Source organism: Pogoniulus pusillus, chromosome 16, assembly GCF_015220805.1.
Source record: "Pogoniulus pusillus isolate bPogPus1 chromosome 16, bPogPus1.pri, whole genome shotgun sequence".
Lineage (NCBI taxonomy): Eukaryota > Metazoa > Chordata > Aves > Piciformes > Lybiidae > Pogoniulus > Pogoniulus pusillus.
This window is the reverse complement of record NC_087279.1, coordinates 8,770,133-8,796,620: the sequence shown is the minus strand read 5'-3', so window position 1 is coordinate 8,796,620 and position 26,488 is coordinate 8,770,133. Positions and strand designations below refer to the sequence as shown.

The following is a 26,488-nucleotide window of genomic DNA, read 5'->3' as shown; positions in this document are numbered from 1 at the left end:
TGCATGTAGCCATCCTTCCTCTTCAGCCTTGAGGCAGCCCCTCCAGAATCAAAGTGGGCACCACTCCTCAGTACCACACACTTAAAGAACTATAAACCAACGATTGGATTTTTAGGTGTCTGTTGTTTTTACCTTACCTTTTTTAAAGAACACCCAGGTTAACTGCCAAAAAAAAATGGACTCTGAAGAAGAAGAAGTCTATTCTATTTTATTGCTTTATTTGGAAATATATTTAAGGAAGGCAGCTCCCAGTGTTGATGGCCAGGGACTTGCCCTTCATGCTTGCAGAAAAAGAGACTATTTGGAAGACACTATATAACATCAAGGTGCCACAACAACCTAAAATGCACACTCACCTGATAAGCTTCACTCATGGCAGTTAGAAATTCTGTTGGTTACTCATAGGTAGATCTTACTTTCATTAAGGCTAACATGAGATTGTCTCATCCTTAAACACTGCTTGCTCTGCAGGACTCTATCAGTTATGGAGTATTAGGAATGGCAGCAAGAAGGTGCTGTTGGTTCCCCTTCTTCCTTTCTACTAGGGCAAATATGGATGTTGTGCCACATGAGGTAGAGTTGTTCCTGTTGCAGTGAGAATTGCTTATCCAAAACTGAAGAGTAACAAAGATATTTTACAACCTTTGCTGTCAGTGTTCAAATCAGAAGCACTGAAGAGTTGTGCTGCGAGTCCTAAGAGCTGGAAGAATAATGGTGACTTCCCTGAGGAAAGATTAAGAGAACCATGACCATTTCCATCCATTCCTACGTTAGCATTTCAGCAGAGTTGATGGGGAGGGCAGTCACTGTGTTCCTTACCTGTAGGCCTGCCAAAACAAAGAATGACCTCAAAATTTTAGAGAAGGACCCTTCTCTACAAGGATTTTGCCACAGGAGTTGAGGCAGTGTGACAGAGCAGTTTTGATTCAAAGTAGATCAACTCCAAGTTGCTGTTATCTAGAGGTTAAAGGCCACTTACTTGATTGGGTCTAAAGTCCAAATGAAACAGCCAGAGTGACCAAGTTGTTTCAGCTCCATAATATTTGCTCTATTTTTAGATGAGAATGTTCTTTTTATAAAACACGATAAATTAAAAGCAGCCCCAAGTTACAAAACACTGTTCTACACTTGCTGCTACTTACAGATTTTGTCGTAGCTGAAATATCTCTGAATCAAGGATGTTGGTTCAGCTAATTTTAGATTTGGGTATCTCCATCTGAATTCACTTGATTTGCTGAAGATTTCTGCAGGTTGAAGGGTTTTGTTTTGTTTACTCCTTTCAAGATTGCATAAATACACAGGGAATTTGGGAAGGTCACAAATTCAATTTCCATGAGCCTTGGGTTTAAGACTGTGGGATGAAACGTGTGGGGTACTTGAATGAGTAAAGCTCTCAAATAGGCTGGTTATTTGCAGGAAAGGCAGCACTACTTAATACCAACTACTTGTACTCAACATTGGTCAGGCCACACCTTGAGTATTGTGTCCAGTTCTGGGCCTCTCAATTCAAGAGAGATGTTGAGGTGCTGGAAGGTGTCCAGAGGAGGGCGACAAAGCTGGTGAGGGGCCTGGAGCACAAACCCTATGAGGAGAGGCTGAGGGAGCTGGGGGTGTGCAGCCTGGAGAAGAGAAGGCTCAGGGCAGAGCTCATTGCTGTCTACAACTACCTGAAGGGAGGCTGTAGCCAGGTGGGGGTTGCTCTCTTCTCCCAGGCAACCAGCAACAGAACAAGGGGACACAGTCTCAAGTTGTGCCAGGGGAGGTCTAGGCTGGATGTTAGGAGGAAGTTGTTCCCAGAGAGAGTGATTTGCCATTGGAATGGGCTGCCCAGGGAGGTGGTGGAGTCACCATCCCTGAAGGTGTTCAAGAAAAGCCTGGATGAGGCACTTAGTGCCACGGTCTAGTTGATTAGATAGGGCTGGGTGCTAGGTTGGACTGGATGAGCTTGGAGGTCAACTTGAGCTCGACCTCAGCTTCTTTTAACCTGCCTGTTTCTCTTTTTCTGCCTGCAGGGATTACAATGGTTGATACAGAAATGCCGTTTTGGCCCATTAATTTTGGAATCAGCCCAGTGGACCTGTCTGCCATGGAGGATCACACACATTCCTTTGACATAAAGCCCTTCACCACCGTCGATTTTTCAAGCATTTCTTCACCTCACTATGAAGATATTCCTCTGGCAAGAACGGATCAGACAAGCATCGATTACAAATACGACATCAAGCTCCAGGATTGCCAAAGTATGCTCCTCATTTCGTGCAGTACTTCCTTCCTGTTCATACTTGCTCTGTTCTCTGGGAAGTGTTCTATCAGTGAGAGGATTTACAGGTAGTCAGATGTCTAGATGCTGGTCTTCTGGCTCATCAGGGGTGCCTACAAGACAGGAAAGATAGAATTCATATAGCAGACAGTCACCCTTCCAGAACAGCAGTTGAAGATCAGGTGAGGTGTCATAAGATGTCCAAAATAAGATTGAACTCTTTTTATGAGACCTGTGGACCACACCATGGGTTTGTGAAGCCTCCAATCTCCTCTTCACGTGTCTCATGTGTAAAATGTCCTTTGAAGTGCTGGGAACACAGTGCAGAATAAATAGAATCAGAGAATTACAGAATCATAGAATGGTCTCAGTTGGAAGGGAATTTAAAGATTATCTAGTTCCAGGCCCCCCCCCCCACTGCCATGGGCAGGGACACCTCAACAGCAGCTTGCTCAAGTCCCCATCCAACCTGGCTTTGAACATTTCCAAGCTTGCAACCTCCACAACTTCTCTGGGCAACCTGTTCCAGTGCCTCACCACTCTCATCACAGGGAAAAATTTCTTCTTAATGTTGAAACTAAATCTAGCTTAACATCCAGGCCTGCCTCTGGGTGGCCTGGCTGTTAAAAAAATGCCCCAGCCTACATAACATATTAATTATTGATATGTGTAGCTTTTACATTCCAGACTGCCTAGGAGACTGCTGGAGTCAAAATCCTGACTACCTGTGAGTCACAATGTTGGCATAATTCCTATCAGTGTTCCTAACATAGGCATAACCTTGGAGCTGCATAGGTTGTTATTATTTATATTCTATATAAAGTTGCTGCTCTTTGCCAGTCAGTTAAAGCAAAATCACAGAGCACTCTCCTGTTAAAGAAAGGAAGTGATGGTTGATTCTGGGATTCTGTATGTCTTTTTAAGTAAATTACTGCATTCCTGCTCAAAGTAGGAGTGTGAGGTTAACTGTGGCCGCAGTCTTTTTAGAGACCCTCCTTGCCAACAGAGATCTGACATCCTTTTTCTTTGAAGTAATCTGTGCAGGAATGCTTTCAGGGAATTCTTGCTAGGGAATTCATGGTATTTAGTTTTAGCTCTGCAGAGAAGCAGGTGCTGCTTGAGAACTAAAAGACACTTTCCAGGCTCAGAATGTTTTTCTTTTGTTTAATTAGAAACGTTCGCAACACTTGACTAACAAGCTAGAGAGTGCAGCAGAGTTAGGGTAGGATAAATCCCTCTTATTTTTACTTGCACAATTTTCCACTTCTCTTTTTTCATTCCTAGTGTATATAGAGAAGAAAACTCTGTACAACTTAACTGATCTGGGAAAGAAAAATGTTCACTTGTAGCACTGTGTCCCTCCTGAGATGTACCCTGATGTAATACTATCACAGAATTACAGATTGCATTGGGTTGGAAGGGACTCTCAAGGTCACCTTGACCAACCCTCCTGCAGTGAGCAAGGTCACCTTCAACTAGAGCAGCAATATTACAGTGTCAAATGCCACAACTTTCTTCTATGGCCAGTCATGATTGATTTAAAGTTACTCAATTTGTTTGAGCACGATCACTGTTACAAATTACTCTCATCATTAGAAGCTCTGAGAAGAGAATATGTGTCTCTGAGCTACATCCAAAGCTGAAGAGTGTTTCCTGGCAAAGAGAGAAATTGCTTTAAATATCCAATACATATAATCCAATAACATATTACTCAATGTCAGGCGGAGAGAGTTGGGGCTGTTTAGCCTGGAGAAAATGTGGCTCTTAATAGAGACTTTATAGAAGGCTTCCAGTACCTGGGGGGGGGGGGGCTACAGGAGAGCTGGGCTTGTAGGGATAGGATGAGTGGCAATGGACTGAAGCTTGAGGAGGGTAGATTTAGACTGGATATTAGGAGGAAATTCTTTACAGTGAGGGTGGGGAGACAGTGGAACAGGGTGCCCAGGCAAGTCACAAGACCCTTCCCTGGAGTGTTCAAGGCCAAGCTGGCTGAGGCCATGAGCAACTTGGGCCAGTGGAAGTTGTTCCAACCCAAACCATCCCATGTGCCTATGAATCTATAAATGTGTAGATCTGCTAGTTATTTCTTTTTAACTAAAGCCTCCAGTGCAGCTCCCTGCAGTAGCTCTGAACAGCTTAAAAGCAATACAGCAAGGTCAGACAGTGAGAAAAGTTGAGACCTTTCAAGTCTGGCTTCCCCATATGTAAATTTTTAATATCCCCATCTTCAAATCATTCTGCACTACAGAGCTGAAAACTGAATCTGTAATACATTTTCTACTTCAGAATCTGCTTCTCCAAGCTTTGTCAGCCTATATGCTGCCAGCAAAACAGCTGTTTGGGGGCTAGGTCCCTCTACATCCTCTGTTCTGGGCTGGGTTTGTATTAGGAGGCAGACCTATGAGTCTGGCTACATTTGCCGTGATTGCTTCTGATTATTCCTTGCTGTCTCTGCTACTTATTTAATTATACTTTCAGTTTATAATTTACATCTTCTCTCTACACAGGTGCAATCAAAATGGAGCCTCCTTCCCCACCCTACTTCTCAGAAAAAGTTCAGCTGTACAACAAACCTCACGAGGAGTCTTCCAACTCCCTCATGGCTATCGAGTGCCGCGTGTGCGGGGACAAAGCCTCCGGCTTCCACTACGGTGTGCACGCCTGCGAGGGCTGCAAGGTGAGCTGGCACAAACCCGTGCTTGCTGAAGTAAGGTTTGATGCTATTTTCATCTCAATAATCACAGACTCACAGAATGTCAGGCTGGAAGGGACCTTGGAAGATCATTCAGTCCAGCCCTCCTGCCAGAGTAGGATCACCTATGCCAGCTCACACAGGAATGCGTCCAGGTGGGGTTTGAATACCTCCAGAGAGGGAGACTCCACAACCCCCTGGGCAGCCTGTTCCAGAGTTCTGTCACCCTCACAGGGAAACAATCCCTCATGTTTACATGGAACTTCCTATGCCTCAGCTTCCACCATTGCCCCTTGTCCTGTCATTGGGCATCACCGAGCAGAATCTGGCCCCAGCCTCCTGGCACTCACCTTTACATATTTATAAACACTGATGAGGTCACCTCTCAGTTCCCTCTTCTCCAAGCTAAAGAGCCCCAGCTCCCTCAGGCTCTCATCATACCAGAGAGGTTCCATTCCCTTAACCACCCTTCATAACTCTCATAACTTAATCAGCTTTGGGGCTCTGTGCTGGCCTCTCTCAGGCAGTTCAGTGTCCCTCTTGAACTGGGAGGCCCAGAACTGGACACAGTACTCCAGACATGGCCTCACCTGGGCAGAGTAGAGGGACAGGAGAACCTCTCTGGACCTACTAACGACAGCCCTTGGCAAAAGCAGGGATTTGTGCTTTCAAAAGCGAATTGTTCCACATATCCTGCATATACTTTATGACTTGATAAGTGGGAGGTTTTTAAAATACAGTGTGCTTTTTAATTCTTTCTGTTGCTGTTTTATGAGCAATATGTGTGCATTTCTTCTGCTTTTGTCAGCTCTGCATTCAGAGTGCATCTATGTTTCATTCCTGCTGTCTTGGCTGTCACTTGTGGAATCTGACTTCCCAGAACACAGCAAAAGCAGACTCATGCCCAACACTCAATACTCAGAGCAAATTCAGACTCTCTTATTCTGATTGATTTGTTCCTTCACCCAATTCACACACACCTAGATGACTAGAGAAAAGGTTAATGGTATTAAAGAATGGGACTCTCCACTTTAATACTCCAATGATGTTTAACATCTGTAACACACAACAAAAAAAAGGTGTCAAAATTGACCATCCTCAAGTACAAGAAAAGAAATGGCAGAGAAAGAAATTAATAATTCACTGAGTTAAAAGAAAAAGAATAGAGAGTTTCATGTGAAATTCCCCATCTTATTTTCATTATCTTGAGGACAGTAAGGACCCAAAACCCTGAGCCTCCTCTTCTCCAGGCTAAACACCTCCAGCTCCCTCAGCCTCTCCTCATAAGCCTTCCCCTCCAATCCTTTCCCCAGTCTCATTGCTCTCCTCTGGACCCTCTCCAGCACCTCAATATCTCTCTTGCAGTGAGGGGCCCAGAGCTGCACACAGTGCTCAAGGTAAAGCCTCACCAGTGCCAGTACAGGGCAGAATGACAGCCCTGGTGCTGCTGGCCACACTACTCCTGATAGAAGCCAGGATGCCACCTTTTGTATGGTTTTGTGTTTCTGCAGGGCTTCTTTCGAAGAACAATCAGGCTAAAGCTAATTTACGACAGGTGTGATCTGAACTGCCGCATCCACAAGAAGAGCAGAAACAAATGTCAGTACTGCAGGTTTCAGAAGTGCCTCGCCGTGGGAATGTCCCACAATGGTAAGTGCACAGAGCAGAGTCTGGAGCAGTGCTGTTTCAGCTGAGAAACACCATCAAACATTAACATGGTTACTCCATGTGCTGCTTGGATTTCTGTTTCTTTACACTAGGTGCTTTAGAAATGTGTGTCAGAGAGATGGAGCTTAGGAGGCAATGCATATGACTGGAGATTACTTTCAGTATCGGCATCAGACAGGGAGAGATCTGCACTTGTCAATATGTCCCATAATATATAAGCTGGTTTTACTCTCCATCATTCTTACTCATCATACTGTTCTTCCTGACCCTTACTCCTACTGTTACCCTTCAGTTCATTGTCTTATTTTCTGGCAAGACTCTTCTTCATGCTGCAGCTCCCTTTCCTGTAAGCAGACAACTTCAATTTATGAAAAATGGACTAGGCAATTTGTGACTATTATCAACTTGAATGGGATGCATGGGCTGCTAGCATCACCAGCACACCTCTTCAACCTAGAACACAGCATACTTGAATGACTGGACCAGACCTTGTCCTGTTTTAAAAACAACCTGTCCTCCTTCCTAGGACCCTCACAGCTGGGCATAGATTGCAATGTGTGCTGAGTAGGAGCGTAGTGTTTCTCAGCATGCTCATTCAGCTCTCAGCCTCTCATCATACAGTGTGTCCAGCTGTAACCCTTGTGTAATATGCAGTCTTGACCTCTCCACCACCCAGAGGTGATTCCCCCTTCCCATCTGTGAACTGTTGGCAGCATTTTCCATCTTGAACATGTAATCTTAGATTGGAAGGGTGTTGTATGGTTCTGTGACTGCCTTCTGCGCAGCAGGTGAGCAGCCAGCACTCAGCGTATCGTGATACCCCTCTCTTGCACACAATCTAGAGTGAAGTCCCTCTGAACTTTGAAATCGTGCCTCAATTCCTGTGGAAATACTTCCAAATATTTGGACAGAAAGACATGATGAAGATATTATTTTTTGCTGCCTTGCTTTGGCAAAGCAGAGTAAAAACAGGAATTAAATGTCATAACATAGAGACTTATGTAATTTTAAGGGTAAAGAATTGCAAACATGACTGGGAAAATAATTTCTTTGTGGTTTTTTTAGAACATTCATTATTTTCAATATTAAACAACAACAACAAAAAAAAGGAGTGCAGAGTCCCCAAGAGGAAAACTCAGCTGTGGTTTGCGAAGTTAATACATGAACTGAATGTAAATTGCTATGGGAAATATTTTCCTAATAGAAAATCTGGTTTTCAAGTTCCTGGGATGCAGCAGCAACACTTAAAAATAAATCTAATTCTGAAATGCTACTGTGGGTATTTTAACAGTAATTCAGGAGGCTTCATTAATACTATTTTCAAGGTGCATGCCAAATTCTCTCATAACTTAGCAACGCTGCTCCAAATTAAGTCAATGGGAACCATGTGCAGTGCTATCGAGAAGGAGAGGGCCACGACTGTTCTCCCTGGCTTAGTAATGTAAAGGCCCCAAGAAATATTCTTTCAGTTCACATTTCACCTGCAATGTCTTCCTGCTCAGCCACTGCCAGGGCAGAATAGAAAGGAGCACGCAGAGAAGTGCAAGGGCCAGTGACACCAAGACGTCTTTCTATGTTACGCCTACTGGTTAAAGTTTGACCATTTGAGTACTGAGACTTCATTTGTTGGGATCAGAATGTGGATTCTTTGTGCCTGAAGGTTCCAATCCATAACAGCTTTTGCACAGACCTATCACTACGAAATGAACAGGCACTTGCAAAACTAGGAGGTGCAGGGAGACAGCAGCTACAGCCACATCTTTTCATGTATAAATGCCACATACCACTTGGTTGAAGGTTAAAAAAGACAGTTGTGTTCTCATGCTTCAAATATTGTTTTCCTTTCCTTCTCTAGCTTCAGAGATCCTCTATTTTAACCCTTAGTTGCTCAGATTCTGTTCTGAAGCACCCCTAAGCAGAGGACTTCATAGAATCATAGAATCAAAATATGATTTGGTTTGGAAGGGACACTAAAGAACAACCAGTTCCAACCTCCTGCCACAGGCAAGGGACACCTCCTACAAGACCAGATTGGAAAGTACCTCTTTGTCCAACCTTCAACCTAACACCACCATGGCCATTAAACCATGTCCAGAAATGCCACATCTATGTAGCTTTTGAATACCACCTGGGAAGATGACTCCACCACCTCCCTTGGCAGCCTGTTCCAATGCCTGACAACTCTTGCAGGAAAGAAAATTTTCTAATCTCCAACCTAAACCTCTCCTGGCACAATTTCAGGCCATTTCCTCTCATTCTGTTGCCTGATACTAGGGAAAAGAGACCAACTCCCACCTCACTGTAACGTCCTTTCAGGGAGCTGTAGAGAGCAATGAGGTCTCCCCTCAGCCTTCTCTTCTTCAGACTAAACAATCCCAGCTTCCTTAGCTGCTCCTCACCAGACCTGTTCTGCAGATCCTTCATCAGCTTTGCTGCCCTCTCTGGATATTCTCCAGCACTTCAATGTCCTTCTTGGAGTGAGGACCCCAAAACTGAATCCAGTATTGCAGATGCAGCCTCACTAATGCCAAGTAAAGAGGCACAAACACTTCCCTGGCCCTGCTGACCAGAATATATAGTACAGCAAGACCTCATTTCCATTCTTAGTGAAATCAGGTCGTCTGTGTAGAGGACATTTTAGCCCTGTCTGCAACCTGCAGACTGCTAGTACCAGTGAGAGCCAGATGTGTGAGCTAAGAGCTCTTCAACCAAGGATGGGGACTTCAGGCCAGTGAGAGATAACCCCTCCTATACCACTTTGGTTAGCTAACCATCCAGTGCATTCTGTGATACCCACAGGTAGTTTGGCCTGAGCTGGCATGGATGTCATAGCTCTCTGTGCTAGGAGCTTCCTTTCTTACAGCTAACTCGGTTCTGAATGCAGCATGCAGGCAGTCAAGAAAAGAAGTGCTTGTAACCTAGTTTCCCATGGAACAATATACACCTGCTGATTTTTCCTGCAGAGTAAACCTGATATTTTAAGACTTCCTCATAATTCTGCCTCTCATTTGGTAGTAGTGCTTCTGGGAGAGGTGAGATTTGGGCCAGAGATTAGGAAATGTTAAATTACTATTTAATCTAAAACCAAATGTAGGCAAGAATATAACAGCTCTTAAGGAAAGCATGATTTTAAGAAGTGTCTAGCTGCACTGCTCCACCTGGACTTCTAATTAGCCTTTAAGACTTTTTGCAGCTATATTACTATTTTAACACTTTCTTGGGCCCCTGTTTTACTCCTCTGTGCTGCCCCTGCAACAGCCTCTTGTAACATGCATGTAATAATATTTCAACTTTATTATGCTGCCAACACTTTGATTCTTCTCTTTTTTTTTTTAACTGAATAAGTCTGGCTCCAGGGATACCTTAGAGCTACATCTGAATACCTGAAGGGGACCTATAGGAAGGTTTAGGAGGGACTGTTTAGAAGGCCTTGTAGTGGTAGGATGAAGGGCAATGGTTTGAAACTGGAGCAGAGGAGATGTAGGTTGGGTGTTAGCAGGAAATTCCTCACAATGAGGGTGGTGAAGAGCAGGTTGCTCAGGGATGTGTTGGACACTCCATCCTTGGAGGCATTCAAGATCAGACTTGCTGTAGCCCTGGGCAGCCTGATCTAGTTGGAGGTGTCCCTACTGACTGCAGTGGGGTTGGACAAGATGACCTTTGAGGGTCCCTTCCAACCCAATGTAATCTGTGAATCCATGAGTACTTAAAGGAGTTTCCTTTCAGGATGCTTTTTGTTCTGACATGTTACTCTAAGAATACCCAAGCAAGCATCATTCAGAGAGCGAGTTTGCTGAAAGAGGAATTTAGCAGCTATAAAAACAAACCACCTTGTTTCTACAGCCATGAAATGGGAGAACTGATCAATAAACAGAATAGGTGACAAAGCAGGGTTATTATGCTTTCTGGCACAATCATTTCTTCCTGAGATAAAGTGTCATTTTGGTCTGTCAGCATGCTGCGAGCAAGCTCATAAAAGGCAAGTGGCTGGTTGTTTCCAAAATACACATCTCTAGAATAATCACTCAGAGCCATGATCTTAACAGCACTCCTGCTTTATCCAGGGAAAATATTTGTAGTGTTTCTATTTCCTCCCGAAGCCAAAGCACAGTCTCTCACCTCTTCCTTCTGGTTTTTGTTTGGATGCTCTTTCATTCTGGCTTGCTTTCATTAAAAGATCAATTCTGCTTACTGAAACACCCCATGAGAAATCAGTCTTGATCCTGATGGCTCATATGAAACATATTCCAAATCCATCTCCATATGAATCATAGAATGGTTTGGGTTGGAAGGGACCCTAAAGATCATCTAGTTCCCATCCCACTGCCATGGGCAGGGACAAATTCCACTACACCAGCTTGCTTAAAGCCTAATCCAACCTGGCCTTGAACAAGGAGAGGACATCCACAATCTGCCTGGACAACCTGTTCCAGTGTCTCCCCACCCTCACTGCAAAGAATTTCTCCCTAATCTCCAGTCTAAGTCTCCCTGCTTCTGCCCAAAGCCACTCCCCTTCATCATAACACTACAGCCCTTGTAAAAAGGTCCCTCCCCAGCTTTCTTGTAGGCTCCCTTCAGGTATTGAAATGTAGCTATAAGCTCTTCCTGGTGTCTTGGATAGTAAGTACACAGGTATAAGTACATAGGTGTAAGTGTATAGGTGTAAAAGCAAGAGTTTTACAACCTGCCTTATGTTGGTATTGAACAAGTGGGAGACCATTCAACTGGGCAGAAATACGTCCTGTTCTTTCATGGAGTCATCACAAAGAACTGAACCTATTCTGGCTTTTTTATTCCCAACACAGCCTTCTCTGTCGTTCCTTAATTCCTCTGGTATCATTTTCTAGCACTTGCTGCATTAAATCCTGTTGAACTATTTAGGAATTTATTCCTGCAGGGCATGTAGGTGTTTTGTTTCTAAACAAATGAAGAAGCCGAGATCTATATGGTGATGTGCCCAAAACAACAGGAGAGCAAAAGGTGGTTCCTCCCCTAAGTCAACAGCATTTTAATATCGTCAAGATCCTTTCCATTTTACTTAGCTGGGAGGTAGAACCAGTGGTTAACCCCAGCTCTACAAGGTGAGCTGACAACAGGTGCGCACTTCTAAGCAGGATCTTGTGATCCAGCTGCCTGGGCACACAGATTTGCTGTCTGAGATTTGCTTGTTTACATTTCTTTAAAGCACTGCAGCTGGTTTGCTATGTCACCAGAGAAGCACAGCTTTTTCTGGTGTGCCTAGATACCCTTGTAACCCAAACTTGAAGAGCTCCTACCCAAAGGTGCCATTGAGAGCTATCCAAGTGTGCTTTTTTGAGGTGCCGTAGTAATTGCTTGTCATCTTCTTCAGCCATCAGGTTTGGGCGAATGCCACAAGCGGAGAAGGAGAAGCTCTTGGCAGAGATTTCCAGCGACATCGACCAGTTAAACCCTGAATCTGCTGATCTCCGAGCACTTGCCAAGCATTTGTATGACTCATACATAAAGTCCTTCCCTCTGACCAAAGCCAAGGCGAGGGCAATCTTGACAGGAAAGACGACAGACAAATCAGTTAGTTCCCTCTCTTGTTTTTACGTGTTTTTTTTTCCTCTTTCTTTCTCTCTCTCTTTCAGTAAATGGTTTACCACATTGACAGCACTTTTTATTCTTTAAAAAAAAAAGGCAACTTTGTTGTTGGCAGCTACATATTTCAAGCTGTGTCTGAAACACAGGAAATGTTTTCAGATAGGATAAGTAAACATTATTTGAAAAAACGCCAAGTTCACCTCATAAAATAGTTGAAACCAGCACAAGAATTTGAAGGTCACCTTAACCTTTTTGTATTCTCTGATCCACTCTTCCCGTTTGCCTCCTCCTTTGCCAAAGGTTATCTTCCACACTATCTGTTTCAGATGGCTATCTAGCTGTCAGGAACTGCTTGCTGTACTATTCAAGCATCCAGGCCATGTCATATTATCACAGCACATTATCAGTGTCAGCTGTACCGCAAAAAAAATCTCTCTTTTCATCCCCTAACTGTGATATTTATTCCCATGGTGCACTGATGACTTCCTGCATTTAACTGGGTTTTCCTGGATCAGATAAATGTGTTTGATCTCAAAAAATGATAAACTCAGGGACCATTTCTGAAGTGGACCACTGTAATATATTTAGCAACACAAGTTAACATCGAATCAGAAGGCTCTCTTCACACATCATTCCTTTACTGGCTGGCTGTCTCTAGTTGCTAATAGCTTTTCACTTTGATAGCTGAACAGATATACTTAAGCGACAGAAAGATTGCCACTATGCTGCCACTCTTGAAATCTCTAGTTCAGTGTAAATGAAGCCTGTGGGTTTTTTGGTAGTTTTTTGGGGTTGTGTTTTTCAGGGTGGTGGTGATGTTGTTGTTGTTTGGGTTGGGGTTGGTTTGTTTGTTGGTTTTATTGTTGCTCTTTGGTTATTTTGGTGGGTTTCTTCTTCTCTGGGCAGCCTGTTCCAGTGCTCTGTGACCCTTACAGTTCTTCCTCATGTTGAGGTGGGACTTCCTGTGCTGCAGTTTACATCCACTGCCTCTTGTCCTGTCCCAGGGCACAAGTGAGCAGAGGCTGTCCCTGTCCCTATCCCTTCCTGACCCCCCCCCAGCCCACGGACATTTGCAGACATTAATTAGATCCCCTCTCAGTCTTCTCCTCTCCAGACTAAAACAAGCATCAAACTATGGGCACAGATGAACTGGCACGTTCTGTCTTATCTGCACTCATTAAAAACGTTTGGATATGCTAAGTGAGTGTGCCAAAACTCAAATGAGTAACTCCTCCTCTTCTGGGACAAAAAGTGCTCATTTGACATAAGATCCTACTCACAAAGTTCACCTGAATCTTTATATCCAAAATTTCTTCAGGTAAATGCAATAAATCCTTACCTAACCACTTCTCTAAAGCCAGGAGCGTCTCCTGCCTATTCTGAAACAAATCATTCCCAGATTCTAACAAAAATTTTCCTGGCAGTGTTTTTTTCCTAATCAGCTTTCAAAATTGATTTATTCCAGTTGAGTGTATTTCAGAGTCAGACTCGTTCTTGCATTCTGAATTGTGCTGCTGCCATTTGTATCATCTTCTTTGTTTTTTCTTTCCCGTGGATGAGTTGTTTTAGTTGAAATAGATCTTTACTTGGTTATTTTTAAAGGAAGTAACAGCAAAAGGTTAAATTTAGCAGATAATACAATAAGGTTGATATCAGCTGCAGTCTTCTCTAGAAGGATAGGATGTGAAAAGGATGTGACAGTATATAGAGTAATCAAAAAGAGAAGTTCTATCATCAGAAGTCCCAAAGGTCACTGTACACTTACTAGATGCTGGTTTATAGAAGCCATTAAAATGCAGGTAAAGGGAGTAACATTACACACTTTTGTTAATGAGCAGTCCAGACTCTGAATTCTGCTGTTATAGAACTTGTCTAAAAGAAAACTCAAACAAATAAACCACAAAAGAGGGCCAAAAATCCTGGGTATTTTAAGATAGCCTTCCATGTATCAGCCAGAGCCCTGGGTTTAGCATGTGGGTTCATAGGGTGTGAGAAGTCCTTCAGAACTACTTGTCCTTTCTGTAAATCATTTGAACACTGTGAGGACATTTATTTTATTAGGGTTATGAAGGTTTAACCCTTTGGGGTCAACTACCTTTGATGTATTCCTCATATTATTTTCTGCTGAGTTCCACCTCTATATGCTGCTTCAGTTTCTCAGGCTTCAAACGTTCAGAGAAAGGACACTTGAAAGTCAATTGTCTTCTCCTTTTCTTTTCAGCCTTTTGTTATTTATGACATGAACTCTTTAATGATGGGAGAAGATCAGATCAAGTGCAAGCACGTGTCCCCGCTGCAGGAGGAGAACAAAGAGGTGGCCATCCGCATTTTCCAGCGATGCCAGTTCCGCTCCGTGGAGGCAGTGCAGGAGATAACAGAATTTGCCAAGAACATTCCAGGTTTTGTGAACCTTGACCTGAATGATCAAGTAACTCTCCTGAAATACGGGGTCCATGAGATCATATACACCCTACTGGCTTCTCTGATGAATAAGGATGGAGTTCTCATATCTGAGGGACAAGGATTCATGACACGGGAGTTTCTGAAGAGCCTGAGAAAACCTTTTTGTGACTTTATGGAGCCCAAGTTTGAGTTTGCTGTGAAGTTCAATGCACTGGAATTAGATGACAGTGACCTGGCAATATTTATAGCTGTCATTATACTAAGTGGAGGTAAGTGCTGTCTTCTTTAATATTTAATATATTGTTCACTGCAAGGGTTCTCAAACACTGAACCAGGCTCCTCGGGGAGCTGGTTGGATGTCCACCTCTGGAAGTGTTTAAAAGACACAAAGATGTGGTGCCAAGGGATGTGGTTCAGCTCCAGCCTTGCCAGAGTTAAATAATGGGTGGGCTAGATGATCCTAAAGGTCATTACCAAGCAAAACAACTCTCTGATTCTATTCTGTGATTCTATATTTTATATAATAGAACTGACACTTCTTATTCCTGTTGGAACAGGAGAGTGCTCAGCACTACAAACTGAAAGTGAGTTTATTTACACATAGGAACATTTTTATTAGTTTTCAGATTTCTTAATGTTGTTTGCCCATTTGTGTTCAGTTTCAGGCAGAAACTGAAAATGTAAATGCCCTGATATCGATGACAGAGCTGGAAATGCTGCTGATTCAGCAGCTCATTTCATTAGAAAACAAATTCAGGGCTGTCTGAAAACAGGAAGGGTGGAATTGCACTGGCAGGAGTTTCTGGAAGTTAAAATTCTAGATGAGGCATTTTTAAAGATGCAATTAGATGGTGTGGCTGGCTAATTGTACACAAATAGCTTTGACTTCATGACTGTTTCAAAACATACATGGGATTTGGTTTGCAGGATTGTTATGGGGAGGTTTTCCATAGTTGTTGCTTGGTTTTCACACGTGCAAGGTTTTGTCTGCCTTTAAAAGAAGGGGAAGGAAAGAATGCATTTCTCAGGAAAGCTGTGGTCTCCTAATGTGTCAGGAAAGCATGCATTGGGTGCCAGCTCTGCTTGGATCTACTCAGCTGCTCTGCTAGCGTTAATCTTTGTGTATTATACTTTGAGCATAATGAGAACGCTCCAAAGAGATCTTACTGTGGCCTTCCAGTGCATGAAGGGGGACACAAGAAAGCTGGGGAGGGCTTTTCAGGATGTCAAGAAGTGATAGGACTAGGGGGAATGGAGCAAAAGAAGAAGTGAGTAGGTTCAGAATGGATCTTGGGAAGTTCTTCACCACAAAGGTGGTGAGACACTGGAACAGGTTGCCCAGGGAGGTGGTGGAAGCCTCATCCCTAGAAGATTTTAAGGCCAGGGTGGATGGGGCTCTGAGCAGCCTGCTGTAGTGTGAGGTGTCCCTACCCATGGCAGGATGGTTGGCACTGGATGATCTTCGAGGTCCCTTCCAGCCCTGACAGTTGTGTGATTCTGTGGTTCTGTATGAAGGTGCAAGCCCAGGTATCAGCCTACAAGCATTTAACACTACCTTTTAAAAAGACACTGAATTTTCAGCTTTTTCAAAACAGTCAGGATGTTCTAATTGATTCTGGTGGTAATTCATGAATCAGCGACTGCTACCCAGCCTCAGTTCACTTAGATTCTGGGTGGGACAGTTTCTGAGCTATCAGCTATCCATTTCAGGTCACACTGAAGGTCTTCACTCTGGCCAACATTATCAAGTTAGCGAGGTTGCACAGAGAGAATTTTACCCCACTGATTGGTGTGTATTTTGGCTTCAAATGGCACTGCAGATATCAAGGGGAAGAATGTGCTGAATGCTCTGAATTCAGATCCTCTGCAGAGCAACAGAGAGTATTCAGTTATTAAATTATGTTGAAGCAATCAACCCCAACAACCACATGCTATTGTTTGAAAAGCAAACAGGCTGCTAGGGTGCATATGTGTTGTGAGGTAGAGCTTTGCCTAAAAGCACATCCAACTACCTCTGGCATCGTGCTTCACTCACTACAAATGTGGTATCACAATAGGCTTTATTAGCCTAACTAAATCCACTTCAAACAAGTTCAGCTCCCAGCAGACATTTTCTTGTGCAAACCTTTGAACACAACCATCCCTGAGGACTCTGAATTAATTCAGGAAGGGAAATTATGTTGCTGGCGTTGGCTTTGATGGAGGAGAAGAAATTATCCAAAGCTTTTAGGGTGCTGCACAAAAGATGCCAATATTTTGCCTTTCCTAATCTAATGAAATTTGACAGATGAGAAGCAGGCCTCTCCAAATCCACTCCTAATTGCAAAGAGGGACCGTGCAATCTGCAAGACTAGGTCTGCTATGCTTTGCCAAATTTGGCTTGCATTAGGGGAAATAGGTATGAGGTAACTACACTTACAATTGTAGCTCTCAGGAGGACAGTGAACCACAGGGAAAAAAATAATTTACTGTGTCAAAACAGATTTATCAACCAGACTTTTTTTAAAGAAGAATTTGTAATCAGAGACCTATAAAAACCCTACCAAATTTTAGCAGTTAGCTCTCAAATAAACCTGAAGGGTATCCCTACACATACATAATCCATATAAACATCCTACAATCACGAAATCATTTAGGATGGAAAAGACACTTAAGGTTCCCTAGTCTAACCATGAACCTAACATTGCCAACTCCAATATAAATCAGCCCTTCCTATAAAAATCCTTTCATCTTTATTCAGAACTTCTTTTCTCCTTCAAGAAATCGTAATAGTTATCTGTAAAGACCAAGTGAAGACAGTTAAGCTTTGCTGCCAATGGCTTTTAGTGTGGAATTCACAGTCAGCTATGACACTATCAAACTGTATCCATTCTATGGGAATACCTTACATGGTGTGGAACTGAAGTCCTATTGCTCCTATCTTGTTTCTCCGTGAGCTGTGTTCTTAGAAAGCTTAATTTCTCTAAGAATTAGATGAGCATTGAGCAAGAGCACTTTCACTGAAAAGAGGACTTCAGAGGCTATTTGTATTCCCTCACTAGCTGCAGGAACACTGCCACATTTAAGTCACTTCAGGAAATCTTGTGTACAAATATATCTGCAAGGAAACCAGTTTGGGGGAAAAAGATCCTACCCAAAGGCTCTAATTCATGGAATCATATCATAGAATGGTTTGGGTTGGAAAAGACCTTCGAGATCATCTAGTTCTAACCCTCATGCCATGGGCAGGGACAGCTCCCACTAGCCCAGGTTGCTCGTGGCCTTGAGTTTCTCCAGGGAGGGAGCATCCACAGCCTCCCTGGGCAACCTGTTCCAGTGCCTCTCCACCTCTACTGTAAAGGATTTCTTCCAAATACCCAGTCTAAATGTCCCCTCTTCCACCTTAAACCCATTCTTTCTCATCCTATCACTACAAGGCCCTTTAAAAGTCCAATTCTGGAAAAAAATACCTTAGTGAATCAGTCATTTCCTTGGGAAATTATCTTAGCTCTGCTGGCTCCACGGGTGCTGCTTCCTATGCAGCTCCAAAAAGACAGAAGGGAAAGAGAAAGTAATTCCAGCTGGAATATTACATGTAGAAAGCTTCTCATTGTGAAGTGTCTGGAATTTGCCACAAATCAGCCTTTGGATATTTAAACAGTTGCTTTTTGCATTACATGTGAAAAGGCCAAATGCTCATTTCACAGTGCTCAGTCACTGTAATAGCAACCAAATGAGAGCACTCCCACTTCCACACGCTGTCCCTTCATTCTCTCTCAGCTGCTCAGGGCAGGCTCCCTCTGTCCCAAGGATTCCAAACGTTACAAAGCTGTACTCGTTATGACAAAGAGTTGAAGAGTTCTGCTTGCTGTCATTTTGTGCTTCACATTAATACAGCAAACTGCAAACAAGTTCTAGTACTCTGAAAGTGATGCTGCTGAAACAGGGAATCTGTTGGGGGGTGGGGGGCAGCAGGGTATTCCCTTGTTTTTACAGAACAAATGCTGAATGCCATTCACAGCAATGTCAAACTGCCAGTGAAACACTCTTAAGGCAGCTTTGAAAACTGTGCTCAGAAAATTACCCTTTTCTAAGTAAATACTCTTCCTGCCTGTTGTATTTCTTTGGGCCACTGAGCCAGATCCTCAATCAGGATGGAGTGCCATGGTATACATGGTAAGGAACTAGCAGTAGCTTTTAAAATAGTATACAGCAGCATGGTAAGACTTAGAAGGGACCTCTGGAGGTCATCTAGTCAAACCCTACGTGTTAAAGGAGGGCACCCACAGCAGCTTGCCCAGGATGACAATGCTCAAGGGGCTTTCAAGTCTCTCCAGGGAAGGAGACTCCACGACCTCTATGAGCAGTCTGTGCCAGGGCCCCAGCACCCTCATACCAAACAAGTTTCTCCTGTTCAGATGGAACCTCCTGGGTTCCAGTTTGTGCCCATTACCTCTTGTCTTGTCTCTGGGCACCACCAAAAAGAGTCTGGTCCTACCCTCTTGCACCTTTAGCAGTTGCTGGGCATTGAGCAGACTCCTTCTCAGGCTGCTCTTCTCCAGGCTTAACAGCCCCAGGGCTCTCAGCTTTTCCTCCTCACAGAGGTGCTCCAGGCCCCTCAGCATCTTTGTAGCTTCCTCTGGACTCTCCTCTGTAGTTGTCTGTCTCTCTTGAATTGGGGAACCCCAAAACTGGACACAGTTTCACTGAGCTGAAAATGAAGTCTAACATAAGAAGAAGGTTTACGGAGAACTGTGCTTGGGCAGGCAAGTTAAGAGTGCAAGCCTCAGAGGGATAACCCACATTTCTAAACAGAACAAACTCAATCAAGCAGGTTGCTGTCAAATCAAAATTAGGCTTAAAAAGGAATTTGGTAGCACAATTATATCTCATGGATGGACAAAGTAATTTGGTAGCACACTTATATATCATGGATGGGCTTGAGCTTTTGTATATGAGCTTCTACAGTGTTTAGGATATAGTGGTGCCTGGGAACTGTAGTAGGCTCTACCTGTAAAGTTAGTGAACACTCAGTCAAGCCAGGATTTGAATTCAGGAACGTTGCTACATTCCTTTTTTCTATTCTGAGTGTGTTCCTTACAGCAAATATTGAGCCATGACTCACTGCTGCTTGTTCAAACACCACAGTCAATAATTCTGCTACCACCTGAGATCAGGAAAATTTGAAGTTATGCCACTGAATAGTAGCAAGAAATAGCTTCAAATCCTGCTTTAGCAAACCTGCTGGAACAGGGAAGTGCTTTGTAATCAGACCAAGAACTGCAGCTTTGGTCCAAAAGCCGGGTGACTGTGCTACATGTGACACCCTCAGAAGAAAAACCTCAAACTGCTGAGTCACATCTGCCTCAGCAAAAGGAGGAGCACACTTGTCCAGCCAGCCATAGCTTTCTCTGCTTTGCCATATTCAGATTTTAGAATGTATATTTAAATGCAAAATTAATTTTATCAAAGATATACATGCAAAGGTAAAGAAATTGTCACCTGCATGCCTTATGTGAGGAAAGGGAAGGGGGGAAAAGCATGAAAGAAGCATCCAAATGTGCAAGTAAATAGACAAACAAACAAGTTTCTTTGAGACAGAATTGAACAGAAATTTACACAAAGTGAGACTGTAGGCTGCTAAAGAGACAGGGCAGTATGGGAGAGAGGCCAGGAGAAGCTACAAAGATGCTGAGAGGTCTGGAGCATCTGAGGAGGAAAGCTCTGGGGGCTGTCAAGCCCGGAGAAGAGCAGCCTGACAGGGGATCTGATCAGTGCTCTGTGAGAGCTACAGGCTGGGGGGCAAGAGGGTGGGGCCAGACTCTCTTCAGTGGTGCCCAGTGACAGGACAAGGGGCAACAGGCACAAAGTGGAACCCAGGTGGTTCCATCTGAGCAGGGGGAGAAACTTCTCTAGTGTCAGAGTGCTGAAGCCCTGGAGCAGGCTGCCCAGATATCTTCTGGAGTCTCCTTCTCTGCAGAGATTCCAGAGCTGCCTGGGCATTGTGATCATGGGCAAGCTGCTTTGGCAGGGGTATTGGGCTGGATGACTCCAGAGGTCCCTTCAAACCCCAGCATGCTGGAATTCTGTGACAAAACTAAAAGCCTGTTCACCTTTCCCAGTTGCTGAGAGCATTTTCTTAGAGCAGCTTCCTGCAGACTTTCCTACCCACATGAAACTGCTGTATGCCAGTGAATGAAGACCTGAAGAAAAGTAGTAATAAAGAGAGTGATGTGGAATTCTGTTGGCAGAGCCTGAATGGGTGCAGGGTGGGAAAAGTGGCACGTAAAAAAGCTGAACTTCAGTTAACACTCTTCTGTATCAGAGAGCCAAGTCCAACTCACTTCTAGTTATCTCTCACCTTAATCACGTCAGCTCTCCTCCCTTTGGCCTTTTTTAACTCAATTCCACTTTGTCATGAGCGTGTCCTGCTATGGCCAATTCTTTTTTCCTCACCCCCCTCATGAGTTAGTTCCTTTTGCAGTTTCCTCTGTGGGGTTTCAAACAGCAATTCTGCCTTAGCCTCTTCAAAGCCAGGCATCACTTCTAATTCACTCTCATGTCCATTCCTTCCTATTCTCTGTGGTTTTTTTTCTCCAGGCTTACTTGAGAACTTAATCATTACATGATTATCTCCTTGGTATTTTCTTCTACAAGCCACATCTCTCTGGAGCTCCTTACAGCACAAAACAGACCTTTTGGTACAGTAACCCAATGAGTCTGGAGCACGTATTTGTTCAAGAGCTTCTCAACCACTTAATCCATACCCCAATACCTGCATCTTAAAGCTTTTGCCTCTTATTTCCTTTTTCTCATTTTATTTTTCTGATTCAGAGAAGTTTCTTGGAGCAGGACCAGCTTTTTTTTTTTCTGTTAGGAATTGTTACTGAGAAAATTTAGCAAACTGTCAACACCCAAAAAAATAATGTTCATGTCCTGAAGTTCTCATTCATGAAAAATCCCTTTTGCCTTCAATGGGAATTTTGCTTTCTCTTGAATTGGCTGCTTTAAAAATAACATCTGATGATCTCCTAGGCTTTTGTCAGCCATCTTTCCTGACTCTAGCTCCTCTGGGTCATTATAAAACCATCACACTGAGTTTTTCAAAGGGAGCTTCAGGAGTTTAGGTGCTCAAGCTGCACTGAACCTCAGCTGACCTCAGGCACCCAAATTTGAGGGGATCCTCAGGAAGTTCTAGACTCAGTACTGAGCTCCTCCTGGGTTTGCCTCCCAGACTCTAAAGCTGCACTGGGGAGCACAAGGTTTGAACTGGGTTTCACTTCTGAAAAACTAACACCCTAACAATTCCCACCATAAAAGAAGCAGGGGGCAACTGGAAATTAATCTCAGAGGAAATCAAGGCCACAGGCTTTGTGCTTTTGGGGTTTTTTGTATCACTGCACACTGAGTCATACCCAGATAGTTCAGAGTTCAGCTGCAAGACAGAAGCAGCATTTAAAGCTATCTCCACCCAAAGACAGAATCATAACCAGCTTGGAAGTAGTGAAATCTGGGGAGTCTCTGAAAGACAGCAAGAAGGCCACAGGATTTTGCAGCACCTGTGTTGCCTTTTGGTGATTTAAAAACCAACATTTATCAGAAATTCTCTTCCAGATTACCAGATAAGATTGCCAAAGGAAATTACTAAAGGAGATGTGTGTTTGGAGATGATTTTCAGCTTGCAGATACTTGCTGACAGGCTTTCTGAATCATGTTTTATTCTTTATCAGCTGAGTGGTGTAGAGAAGTGATCCCTGCAAGACAAGCACAGCTTCTTAGCCTGAAACACCAAAGGGAAAGAGAGACCAAATGGGTCACTGAGCCCAGTCACCTGCCAGTGAAAGCAGTCACTATAAGCCCACAAACAGATGCCCAGTTCCATCTACACAGAATCATCAAACTGCTGATGCTGGAAGAGACCTTTGAGAGCATCAGCTTCAGCTGCTCAGCTAGAGCTCACAGTCCCACCACTACTGCTAAACCACAAACACTAAACCATGTCCCTCAGCAGCACATCCACACATCTTTTAAACACTTCTAGTGATGGTGACTCCACACCTCACTCTCTGGGCAGCCTGTTCCAATTCTCAATAACCCTTTCTGTGAAGAAAATTTTCCTGATATCCAATGTGAACCTCCCCTGAAACTGCTTCCTCTTGTCTTGTCGCTTGCTGCATGTGAGAAGAGATCCCACCTGGCTCCAACCTCCTTTCAGGTAGCTGTAGAGAGCAATGAGGTCTCCCCTCAGCCTCCTTTTCTCCAAGTTAAACACCCCCAGTTCCCTTAGCTGCTCCTCCCCAGCCCTGTTCTCCAAACTCTTCACCAGCTTTGTTGCACTTCTCTGAACATGCCCCAGCACCTCAATGTCCTTCCTGGAGTAAGGTACTCAAAACCGAATCCAGTATTTGAGGTGGCCTCACCAATGTCGAGGGGGACAACCACATCCCTAGACCTACTGGCCACGTTATTCCTGATGCAGGCCAGGACACCATTGGTCTTTTTGGCCACCTGAACACACTGCTGGCTCATATTCAGCCAGCCATCAACCAACACCCCAAAATCAACATTGTAACCTGCCCTTATTCCTGGGTCTGAACACCTCTGCCCAGACCTCACCTCTTGGAGGGTTACCCTCTCCAAACCAAGTGACCAACATGTGTTTATGGGCTTGTGTACACTCACTTGGCTTCAGGCCAACTTAGCCTTCTAGTTTACCTTGCAATATTTTCCTGCATGAAGCAGTGTATTTACAAAGAGCTCTGTCTTCTCCCAGCCTGTTTTCTAGCACAAGCTGACTTACAAGGGGCTGCACAGAAAAGTTACCAAGCTCACAGGAAATCACAGTCTGCTCTTTACACTTGTAATACAGATCAGCAGCTTCTCCTTGCTGGAATGGAAATGTTGCCTTAGGGAAGTAATTTAAGGTTAGCTATAGGCACTGCTTCTTATCGACCAACCTATGAAAGTAATTTCATAGCTGCACAGCAAAGGTTATTTAAATTATTGACTGCTTTCTCCTGGCCTGCTCTGCTAATCAGGATGTATAAAATAGTTCAGCAGTAACAAACTACTGATAGCCATTGTCACATGAGAGGCTTTAACAGTGTTAAGCAATTTTAACTTGCACAGCTGTAGAATCAAATAATTTATCACCTCAAGTTAGAAAACAAATGTGACAAATTATGTTAAATGGTAATTGCAACTGCTAAAGGAGATGTGGGGGGACAGCCATTAATAACAGAAGAGCTATTAATATGAGAGATAGAAGTGGTTAAAGAAGAAAGATTTTGCTTCTTGCTGAAGAAGATAGGCCTAAGCTAATGCTGGGCTGTTTCAGCTGTGGCAGTACTGACTGGTTACAGAGATTCATCCCAGACTCCTCCATACAGAGGAGAAGTCTTTGCTGGCATGAGCTCAGAAAAGGCATTTTCTGCATGAGCCACATCTATCAGCCCTTTACTGCCATAAGCTTCTGTGGCTAAGCTGGTGAGCTAACACTAAAAGCCATTGTAAGACTTGTTAATAGCAACTGGAACTTGGATGTGGAGTAGAACCAAACACAGTGTACTGTGGCTGCAGGATAGGACTTGAGGCTGTAGCTTTTTTTTCCCTCTTCTCCTTAGTTTTGATAGTTCAGCATCCAGCTTAGAAGGAAACGTTTTTCATGGGACAAACCACAAGCAGCTCCACCTGAGTATGTGTTCATTGTCCACAAGTGAATTATCCAATTGTGCTGTTTATCCCCAACCACAGCTCCCTCATCTTCTCTACAGACACTCTCAGTTTACTCTGGAGCATGCCCCGTGGTATTACACAAACCTGCCTCTGCATTTGCACCACACAAATGTTTGAATTGTTTCTGAAATTAAATCAAAACCTGTTCATTTTTGGGCCTCTCACTCCAAGAAGGACACTGAGGTGCTGGAGCAGGTCCAGAGAAGGGCAACGAAGCTGGGGAATGGCTTTTTAGAACAGGGCTGGTGAGGAGCAGCTGAGGGAACTGGGGCTGTTTAGTTCAGAAATGAGGAAGCTGAGGGGAGACCTCATTGCTCTCTACAACTCCCTGAAAGGAGACTGCAGTGAGGTGGGGATTGGTCCCTAGTATCAGGTGACAGAACAAGAGTAAATTACCTCAAATTGTGCCAGGGAAGGTCTAAGTAGATAGTAGAAAAAAACTCTCCTGCGAGAGTGGTCAGGCGTGGGAACAGGCTGCCCAGCGAGGTGGCGGAGTCTCCATTCCTGGAGGTGTTCAGGTGGGCACAGCACTTCAGGACAAGGCCATGCTGGTCATAGCTTCACAGTCGAACTCAATGATAGCAGAGGTCTTTCCCAAGGGAACCAATTCTATGACTCTACATGTACAGGAGACTGACATTTCCATGCTCTTCACAACCTCACTTGTTCCTTTGTTTTTCCTCCTAGATCGCCCAGGTTTGTTAAATGTGAAGCCCATTGAAGACATCCAAGACAATCTGCTGCAAGCCTTGGAGCTCCAGCTAAAGCTGAACCACCCCGAATCCTCCCAGCTGTTTGCAAAGCTGCTTCAGAAAATGACGGACCTCAGACAGATTGTCACAGAACACGTGCAGCTGTTGCAAATCATCAAGAAAACGGAGACAGACATGAGTCTTCACCCACTCCTACAAGAGATCTACAAAGACTTGTATTAGTGCCCACAGCAGCTCTGACCGGCTGACATGATGTATGTTCTTCAGATTGCACTATTTCTTTAAGGGAAAACTTTTGCATACCTAAGAAATTAACTGTGAAACAGCATTTAAAGAGAGAGAGAGAGAGCTTAGTATAGCAGATATATTTTATGCCTATTGTTTATAAAGACACATTTACAATTTACTTTTAATATTAAATATATATATATCTATATAATGAAATTGTTGGCAGTATTTTCAGAATGAATTTCTGGGGTTTTTTAACTGTCCTCTTTCTTCAGATTGCCTGTCCAATATGATTGATGCTCCACCTAAGTTGGTTAAGCCTGCAGTTAAACTCTCCACTTGAAAATTTAAAAACATCCCCCCCCCAAAAAATATCTTTCTCCTAAAAAAACCACACATTTCCAGGGAAACTTTGGAAGTATTAGATTTGATTTTTTTTTTTGTGCTCCTGAGGCAGCAGCAGCAAAATGCCAATGAAATTGAGTCACAGGTCGGGCTGAAGGAAAAAGTGAGAAGCGTCAGAGCTGACAAGATCTCTTATAGGAGAATTTTACACTGGTGGAGCTCTGTGAAGAGCCCTTAGTGTAAGAACTAGGCCCAGTGTCTGTAGGCAAACCCAAACTGCCATTCCAGGAACTCAGTAAGTGAGGAATATGCACATCTCCTCACCTTCAGAAAGCAGAGTCTTTGCTTACTCTGCTCATGCAGCTTCGAGGCAACTGCCCCTGCCATGGCCTCCAAGCCACAGCAACTGGTGCTGAGAAAACTTTCAGTCACTCCACTGAGTCTGGACCTGGGGTAGGTTCATACAATCCACTTGGCCCGAGACCTTCCCAAATTATTTGATGAAATATCAGTGGTCAACACATTTCCATGCCAAAATGGTGTGGAAAGTTGGAAGAGCATGGCTCCTCCTAAACAAAAAAGAGGTCTGAACTGAGCCTTTCAAACCTCAACCTGTCCTGGATACCCTACTCCTTTGGCTTGACTTCAGCTGTCACTGTAGGCCACTGGGAACAAGAACACTTTGAGATGTTCCCTGCTGTTAAGACTGTTTATTTTCTTATATAAGTTGCCCTCTAATGTCACTTGAGATTTCAACTGGGAGCAAAACACAAACGAGTGAATAAATTGCCCAGAGGGTAAATTTACTTACACTGTCCTCTTTCACTGTGTCTGTACTTACCTGACATCCCCTTAGACTGACATTCAGCCTGCCCACATCTACAGCTTGTGAATGTGGCC

General features: G+C 43.7%; 1 protein-coding gene and 2 long non-coding RNA genes across 5 annotated transcripts in view; 1 reads left to right on the top strand and 2 right to left on the bottom strand.

Annotated features, from left to right (window-relative positions):
* Positions 1–25,606, top strand: part of PPARG (peroxisome proliferator activated receptor gamma) — a 99,431-nt gene extending 73,825 nt beyond the window's left edge. For both annotated transcript variants that reach the window (XM_064156339.1, XM_064156340.1), the window contains 6 exons: positions 2,013–2,240; positions 4,768–4,937; positions 6,464–6,602; positions 11,971–12,170; positions 14,407–14,857; positions 24,990–25,606. In XM_064156339.1, the coding sequence (XP_064012409.1) occupies positions 2,021–2,240; positions 4,768–4,937; positions 6,464–6,602; positions 11,971–12,170; positions 14,407–14,857; positions 24,990–25,237 (1,428 nt within the window). In that variant the 5' untranslated portion in view covers positions 2,013–2,020 and the 3' untranslated portion in view covers positions 25,238–25,606. The remainder of the gene's footprint in view (positions 1–2,012; positions 2,241–4,767; positions 4,938–6,463; positions 6,603–11,970; positions 12,171–14,406; positions 14,858–24,989) is intronic.
* The window catches only part of LOC135182341 (uncharacterized), a 72,592-nt gene continuing 48,328 nt past the window's right edge, over positions 2,225–26,488 (bottom strand). For both annotated transcript variants that reach the window (XR_010305173.1, XR_010305172.1), the window contains exon 6: positions 2,225–2,373. This is a non-coding gene — a long non-coding RNA (uncharacterized LOC135182341). The remainder of the gene's footprint in view (positions 2,374–26,488) is intronic.
* Positions 22,269–25,202, bottom strand: LOC135182342 (uncharacterized). The gene is made up of 2 exons (XR_010305174.1): positions 25,127–25,202; positions 22,269–22,347 (listed from the first exon to the last, which is right to left on the bottom strand). It is a non-coding gene; the product is annotated as an uncharacterized LOC135182342 (long non-coding RNA).